This window comes from Parus major, chromosome 21 (assembly GCF_001522545.3).
Source record: "Parus major isolate Abel chromosome 21, Parus_major1.1, whole genome shotgun sequence".
NCBI lineage: Eukaryota > Metazoa > Chordata > Aves > Passeriformes > Paridae > Parus > Parus major.
In genome coordinates, this window is record NC_031789.1 from 885808 (window position 1) to 894284 (window position 8477).

General features: G+C 55.7%; 1 protein-coding gene across 1 annotated transcript in view; it reads left to right on the forward strand.

The window, feature by feature from the left end:
• Nucleotides 1–5786, forward strand: part of IGSF21 (immunoglobin superfamily member 21) — a 31685-nt gene extending 25899 nt beyond the window's left edge. The window contains exons 5-11 of the mRNA XM_033519356.1: nucleotides 355–473; nucleotides 1124–1239; nucleotides 1433–1880; nucleotides 3887–3972; nucleotides 4608–4800; nucleotides 4896–4934; nucleotides 5542–5786. Of these exons, the coding sequence (XP_033375247.1) occupies nucleotides 355–473; nucleotides 1124–1239; nucleotides 1433–1880; nucleotides 3887–3972; nucleotides 4608–4800; nucleotides 4896–4934; nucleotides 5542–5615 (1075 nt within the window). The 3' untranslated portion in view covers nucleotides 5616–5786. The remainder of the gene's footprint in view (nucleotides 1–354; nucleotides 474–1123; nucleotides 1240–1432; nucleotides 1881–3886; nucleotides 3973–4607; nucleotides 4801–4895; nucleotides 4935–5541) is intronic.
• The last annotated feature ends 2691 nt before the right edge of the window (nucleotides 5787–8477 follow it).

Consider the following 8477-nt stretch of genomic DNA (forward strand, 5'->3'; position numbering starts at 1 on the left):
GTCCTTATCAGCGTTTTCCCGCTTCACTGGGAATTTGGGATTTGCTGCTTTTCTCCCCATTTTTGCTGTGCTGGGGAGGCCCGGCAGGGCGAGTGCCGAGGTTTTCCATTGGCACTCCGTGGGCGGGTGAATTCCATGGCCATGGATTTGTGCTCCCATCCGCGTCTCCTTCCAATAACAAAATTCCTTCCCCATGGAGGAGCTGCCAGTGCCGGTGAATTCCGGCTGCTAAAGCATTCCCGAGCTCCTCCCGCAGCTGTTGGAATTATTAAGAGTTTATTGATCCCTGTCCGGGCGCTGAATCCCACGGGAAAACGGGATGGGGATGGGGTGAGCGCTGTCCCTCCTCCGCAGCCTTCCCGAGGTCCGGATTTCGGACAACGGTCCCTACGAGTGCCACGTGGGGATCTACGACCGAGCCACGCGGGAGAAGGTGGTGCTGGCCTCCGGGAACGTCTTCCTGAATGTGATGGGTGAGCGCCGGATCGGGAAAACCAGCGCGGGGTCTCGGGGAGCAGGAACAGCAGGGATTGGGATTGGGATATTGGGATATTGGGATCGGTGTGGCATCCTCAGGGGTAGGAATGGGATGGGGGAATGGGATGGGGATATGGGATGGGGATATGGGATGGGGATATGGGATGGGGATGGGGATGAGAACAAGGACAGGGGTGAGGGTGAGGATGGTGTGGGGAAAGGGATGAGGATGCCCATGGATATGATGATGGGGATAGGGACATGGATAGGGACAGGGATAGGAATAGAGATAAGAGTTGGGATAGGAAGGAGAACAGGGAATGGGATGAACATGGGGAAGAGGATGGCCATGGGAATGGGTGCAGGGATTGGGATGGGGAGAGGGAGGAGGAGGAGGACCACCGGGATGAATTTGGGGATGGGCAAAGGATGGTGATGAGGACCGGACAAGGACAGGAATTAGGGCAGGGAATGGATTGAAGGTGGGGATGGGGATGGGAGCAAAGATGGGCATGGGAATGGGAACAAGGATGAGAATGGAGGTGAGGATGGAGATGAGGATGAGGATGAGGATGAAGATGAAGGATGAGGATGGGATGGGAGTTGTTGAGGACTCCATGCTGACCTCCCGGCTCTGCCCTGGCAGCTCCCCCAACGTCCATCTCGGTGCTGGCCGCGGACACCCCGGCACCCTTCAGCCGCTACCAGGCGCAGAACTTCACCCTGGTGTGCGTGGTGTCCGGCGGGAAGCCCGCGCCGCTGGTGAGCTCCCGGCGGGATCACCCCTCCCTCCGACACATGGAATAACCAAACCCCATCCTCCGTAAAACCCGCCAGATCCATGTGCCGCTCCCCAAATCCCATCTCTCCACAGAGAGACGGCGGGAGGGAATTCCATCCAAAGGGATGCTGGGGACGCCCCCGCCGCACTCACCGTCCCCTTTGTCCCCTCCAGGTGTACTTCAAGCGGGATGGGGAGCCCATCGAGGCCACCCCGCTGCCGGAGCCGCCGGCCGGCGCCAGCAGCTGGGCCCCCCGCAACCTCCTGCACCGCGACCTGGACGACACCAAACTGCCGAAATCCCTGGCGGCCGACGGCGAGCCGGGAATGGGAAACCCCTTCCCCACGGCGGATCCGCCGCGGGGGCTGGCGGCCGAGCGGGATTCGGTGACGGAAAGCATTCCCGAGACGGTGGTGAGCCGGGAATTCCCGCGCTGGGTGCACATGGCAGAACCCATCTATTACTTCCGGCACACGCACGCGCCCGTCAGCGACGGCACCGTCGAGGCCCGAGCCACCCTCACATGGACCCTGAACCCCCAAATCGACAACGAGGCTCTGTTCAGCTGCGAGGTCAAGCACCCGGCGCTCTCCATGCCCATGCAGTCCGAGGTCACGCTCGGTAAGCCGATGGATTTGGGGCTTTTCCCAGATTTTTGGTGCTTTTTGAGGGATTTTTAGAATTTTATTTTGGTTTTGCTTTTCTCTTTGCATTTCTTGGCTTTTCTCTTAATTTTTTAGCTTTTTTCCCTCCATTTTTTGGCTTTTCCCCCCTCCATTTTTTGCATTTTTTCTCCATTTTTTGCCTTTTTAATATTTTTTTCTTTTTTCACAATTTTCCCCTGTTTTCCTTTTTTTTTTTTCCTTTCTGTTTTTGGCTTTTCTCTCAATTTTTTGGATTTTCTTTCTTTTTTTTTAATTTTTCTTTCTCCACCCCAGTCCCAGGAGATCCAAATACATCCCATGACCCTTATTGGCCACCACAAAGCTCAATCCAATGGGATTTGCCAGGGAGGGAATTCCCAAGTTGGCTCCAGCCCGTGGAGCTGTGACAGGTTGATGGGATTGAAGCCAGGGAATTTGGCTCCCCACATTCTCCTGGAAGAGCAGAAGCTCCTCAGGTGACCGTGGGATCCATGGATCCTTCACCATCTCCTGCCTAGGGCTCCCCTCCCCTCTCCTGGCTCCTGCTGGAAGAGGCTGAGCTCTCCACGGGGTTTTCCAGCCTCGGGACATCCCTCTGGAAACGCTCCCGGGCCAGGTGGAGCAGCCTGGGCTTTGCTCCCGGCCAAGTGGAGCACTTGGCTCCTCACCATCTCCTGGAGAGCTTCTCCTTGGCTTCCCGACATCTTCGCTTTTCATCTCTTCCCCAGCATCCAAAACCTATGGAAATCCCGCACTTTCCCGCTTCCTGGAGCTCTTTGGGTTTAGATCCAAGGCCAAGACCTCGTGGCTTTGCTGCTCTCGCCCAGGAGGTCCAAGATATGGATTGGCAAAGCTCAGCCCACATTGTCGCCTGTCCCCAAATCCAGGGATTTCACCATCCCTGGAAGAAGCTCCTTGGGTGCCCATCCACTCCCGGTTTTTGGGCGCCATCCCAGCAGATCCCCATTAACCCCTTCCCTACATCCACAGTAGAAACACGCACTATAAAGAGATATAAAATATACATTTCCCTATAAAAGAGAAGATATTCCCGATAAAAGCTGCGTTAAACCAAACACCAACCCAAAAACTACCTTCTGTCCTCAACCAGGGCGTGGTGGGATCATCTTCAGCTCATCCCACCCGGTCCTGCTCCAGAGGGGCACATCCCGCATGGAAAGGGCCATCCATGGATGGTGGGGTGTCCAGGAAGGGATGGCCATTCCAAGGGTTTCCAGTGTCCTCCACCAGAACCTTCTGGTGGCTCTTTGTCCCTCCATGTTCCGCTGGGGTCATGTCCAGGTCCGTTTTTGTCCCATCCGGGAAAAAAGCTTGGCTGGACAAAGGTGACCCAGCCAAAGCACATTTCCCCTTCTCCTTCCATGAAAGTCCAGGAAGCTCCTGGGATGTCCCATCCCACTTCTGGTCCAGCAGGGACATCCACACAAGGCCAGGTGGAAGCAGGAGCAGATCCTGTGTGGTGTCCCTCCATAACGATGGAGGAGAATCCCTAGTCTGGAAAAGCGATTCCCGATTTTTTCCGCTCTGTCCATGGGATTTCGTGCCAGCCAGGCTTTGGGGTTGTCTCCTGTGCTAACAGCACCTGAGTGAGACTCACCAAAAACCACATTTTTTGGGAATGCTCCTCTGAGGTGTCCATCTCCGTGGCTCCAAACCAACCTGATCCTTCCTGGCCGTTTTTTCCGAGCAGAGAACATCTTGGTTGGGAAATAACTCCTTCCCATCAATCCATCCCATCCCAGCCATCCATCAGCCTCACGCTTTTCCCGCTCTCCTGCCTGGGGGGTCCTTCCCTTCGTGTCCATCCATCATTCCGGTCTCACTCAGCCCGGCCATCAATCACGGAGCCGTCGCCCCTGGCCGGGATCATCCATCAAAGCCTCGTTAACCCCTCCAAGGGCAGCCCCGGCGCCGGGAATGTCGCGTGGCGCTGACGGCTCTTCCCGTCCCCTTCCCGTGCAGTTGCTCCCAAGGGTCCGAAGATCACCATGACCCCGACGAGGGCGCGCGTGGGGGACACCGTGCGGATCCTGGTGCAGGGATTCCAGGTCAGCATTCCCGCGGCTGCGGAGGCCAACGGACAGCCTCCATCCAAGGGTTTATGGGCTTGGTGTGGTGGCATCACAGTCCCTGCGTTGGGATGGGTTGGCCGGAGTTGTGGCTGTTCCATCCTGGAAGTGTCCAAGGACAGGCTGGGTGGGGCTTGGAGAGCTCTGGGATAGAGGAAGGAGTCGCTGCCCGTGGCAGGGGGTGGGGATGGGAGGAGCTTAAAGGTTCCTTCTAATCCAAACTCAAACCTAAACCCAGACTCAGACCCAGACCATATTCAAAGCCAAATCCAAACTCAAATCCAGACTCAGACCCAGACCCGAACTCAAACTCAGGCTCAGATTCATTACCTAAACCCAAACCAAAACTGAAACCTGAACCCAAAGCCAGACTCATGTCCAAACTCAAGCTCAGACTCTCAAACCTAAACCCAAACTCAAACCCAGACCCAGACCCAAACCCAAACTCAGACCCAAACTCACACTCAAACCCAAAAGGAGACCCAAACCCAAACCCAGTCTCAAACCCAAATCTAAACCCAAACCAAAACCCAAATCTAAACCCAACCCCAAGCCGGATTTGATGATTTCAACTCCAGGTTTACTCATCCCCGCTCCCCTCTCACCCCCTGCAGAACGAGGTGTTCCCAGAGCCGCTGTTCACCTGGACGCGGGTGGGGAGCCGGCTCCTGGACGGCAGCGCCGAGCACGACGGGAAGGAGCTGGTTCTGGAGCGGGTCCCGGCCGAGCTCAACGGCTCCATGTACCGCTGCACCGCCCAGAACCCGCTGGGCTCCACCGACACCCACACGCGCCTCATCGTCTTCGGTACGGCCCCAGCGCAGCCTCGCCCTGCCCCCCGAGGGTCCTCACCCGGCTCCTCCCCACCTAAAATTGTCTCTCTGCTGTTTGTTTCCCGTTAGAAAACCCGAATATTCCCAGAGGACCAGAAGACTCCAACGGTGAGCGGTGCTGGTGGCACTGGGATTTCCATGGAAGTGCTTGGGAAGGGCGGGGTGGGGCTGGCCTTAGCCCAGACCCTGGGCCACCTCTCCTTGTCTTACTCCAAACCCTTGTCCATCCCTCCTTGCCTCATTCCAAGCTCCCACCCATCTCTCCTTGCCTCATTCCAGCCCTTGTCCATCTCTCCTTGCCCCATTCCAAGCCCTTTCCCATCTCCTTGCCCCATTCCCAGCCCTTTCCCATCTCCTTTCCTCATTCCCAGCCCTTTCCCATCTCCTTTCCTCATTCCCATCCCTTTCCCATCTCCTTTCCTCATTCCCATCCCTTTCCCATCTCCTTTCCCCATTCCCAGCCCTCTCCGGTGTCCTCAGGAATATCCTCTCACCAAACCTTTCCCATCTCCTTTCCCCATTCCCAGCCCTCTCCGGTGTCCTCAGGAATATCCTCTCACCAAAAGGGGCCCTGCAGACCCTCTCACCCCATCCCTCATCTCCCCCCGACCCCACCAGGGGAAGTTTGGGGAGGGATGATGCCTCCATCCTGCTCTGAACCCAAACACCGGGATATGGCTCCATGAGCTCCTGATCCCTCTTCCCTCCTCTCCAGGTTCGCTTCCTGGCCACCACGGCTTCAGACTGGTTTTGGCGCTCACCCTGACAGTGATCCTGGAGCTCACGTGAAGCTTCACCGCCTCTTCCTTCTCCTCCTCCTCCACCTCCGTCCGGCTCCTCTCGGCATTCCCGCCTCCAGCCATCCCACTCTTTTTTTTTTCTATACTCTCGACAGTCTCGGTCTCTTTCCGTGTCTTGGCTTCCTCAGATGATTGAATTAAAGGGAAAAAGGAAAACCTCTTCTGGGAGAAGGTCGTAATTCGTGTTTTACCCATTCCCAGCACCTTGGTGGGGTTCCCAGCTCCATTCTGGGGTTCCCAGTTGTGTCTCGGGGTTCCCAGCTCTGTCTCAGGGTTCCCAGCTCCATCTCGGGGTTCCCAGCTCCATTCTGGGGTTCCCTGTTGTGTCTCGGGGTTCCCAGCTCCATCTCAGGGTTCCCAGCTCCATCTTGGGGTTCCCAGCTCCATCTTGGGGTTCCCAGCTCCATCTCGGGGTTCCCAGCTCCTTCTTGGGTTTCCCAGCTCCATCTCAGGGTTCCCAGCTCCATTTTGGGGTTCCAAGCTCTGTCTTGGGATTCCCAGTTCCTTCTTGGGGGTTCCCAGTTGTCCCTTGGGGTTCTCAGCTCCATCTCGGGGTTCCCAGCTCCTTCTTGGGAATGTCAGCAACATCTTGGGGTTCCCAGATCTGTCTTAGAATTCCCAGCTCCATCTCAGGGTTCCAAATTCAATCTCGGGGTTTCCAGCTCCATCTTGGAATTCCCAGTTCCATCTTGGGGTCCCCAGCTTCATCTCAAGGTTCCAAATTCCATCTCAGGGTTCCAAACTCCATCTCAGGGTTCCCAGTTTTGTCTCGCGGTTCCCAGTTCCATCTTGGAATTCCCAGTCCCATCTCGGGGTTCCAAATTCCATCTCAGGGTTCCAAATTCCATCTCGGGGTTCCCAGCTCCATCCTGGGGGCTTTGCCAGCTCTTGGAAAGGCGGGGAGCAGGAGGATTTGAGCATCCAAGCACCAAACTTTCCCTGGAAAAACCCAAGTGCAGCATTCCCACCTCCCCGAGACCCTCCAGGCCTCCTCTCCGCGGGTCGGGGACCCGCCGGCATCCCCAGACCTCCCGAGGAGCCCGAAAGTCGTGGATCACTGGGTTTATCCGGTGGGATTCCGGAGTCGGGGAGCTGAGGAATGACAAGTGACAGGCGGCTCCCGACCCCAAATGTCAGCGCTCACACTTGAGCGGGCAGCGGGCCCCGCTGTCCCCATGGAAACGGGCTGGATCTGGCCATTCCCAGGATCCCCCATCCCGGGATGGCCTCGATCCCGCGGCTCGACGCCTTCTGGAAAAATCCAAATGGGGTTTTTTTGCCTCCATCCTGGATTTCCAGGCTGGATTTCCTCGTTGTGGAGTATCCGGCGGTGGGATCTCCCGGAGGGGAAAGGATCCTGAGGATGGGATGATGCCAAGCGTGAAAAATGTGGGGAAACAGGGTTAAAATAGAGGGAAATGGCATTTAAATAGTGGAAAAGGGGGGGAAATGGGGTTAAAATAGAAGAAAATGGCATTTAAATAGTGGAAAAGGGGGGGAAATGGGGTTAAAATAGGGGAAAATGGGGAAAAACATGAAAAAATGTGGGGAAACGGGGTTAAAATAGGGATAAATGGGGGAAACGGGGTTAAAATAGGGAAAAACGGGAGTAAAATAGGGAAAAACGGGGGAAATGAGAAACAGAGTTAAAATAGGGGGAAACAGGGTTAAAATAAGGGGAAACATAGGAAAACGGCGGTAAAATAGTGAGTAACGGGAAAAAAACGGGAGAAATGGGAGTAAAATAGGGAAAAATGGGGAGAAACAGAGTTAAAATAGGGGGAAACAGGGTTAAAATAAGGGGAAACATAGGAAAACGGCGGTAAAATAGTGAGTAACGGGAAAAAAACGGGAGAAATGGGAGTAAAATAGGGAAAAAGGGGGAAAAAGGCAAAAACGGTGAGAAATGGGGAAAACGGGGAAAATTATTAATTATTATTAAGCGGATTCCAGCCCTTCCCCGCTCCGTTGCGAACCTCGCTGCTTTCCCTGCCTCGGAGGAGCCGAACGAAGCCACCAGAACTCCTTCCCACCCAAAAATCCCGGAATTCCGTGGTTTGGATTGGGAGCGATGGGATGGGGACGGGCTGGGAGGACCAGCAGCTCCGCTTCCACCCCGAAAATATTCTGGTTTTTGGGGTTTTTTTTTAGAGGAAGCGCCGTTTCTTCAGGAATTCTCCCTGCCTCAGTTTCCCCGCGCTCCGCGGAGCCTCTCCCATGGATCCCTCATGGATCGGAGCCGCTCCAGGGGCTTCATCCCGCCAGGATTTCTCGCCTGGAAAAAAAACCCGAGCGTTTCCAGCCGCCGGAAGCTCCATTTAAATGCAAATGTGGAGGGTTTAGCCCAGAACCGTGGAAAATGAGGAGCATTCCCGGAGCTGTGGAAACCAGGAGCGATTCCAGCGGGCGGGTTCCACCCCGGGCAGCTCCGGGATGTCCCGATCCAGCAGCTGGGACTCCGGGATCGCTGGGTCGGCATCCCAAACCCACCCCAATTCGGGATGCTCCGGGAAAAAAATTAAAAAAACACCCTTGGAAAATCCCTTTTCTCAGGGATTCTGGCGTGGATGGATCAGCCAAAGGTTGGGGATCTTCCAGTCACAGAGTGAGGGGATTTGGGAGTTTCTCCTCATTTTTGGGGCGGCAGAGCTGCTGCCTGATTTCCTGAATTCCTCCCAAAAGCGGGACACAATCCCATCCCAGAATCCCAGAATGAATCCCAGCAAAAGGGAACCACCCACGCTGCTCTGGACCCCTCTTCACCTCCTGCCCCTTCCTCATCCTCTCCCTGCGGGAGGACCCGGGTGAACCCCCCTTTTCCCCCCTGTTTTCCCCATTTTCCCCCCATTTT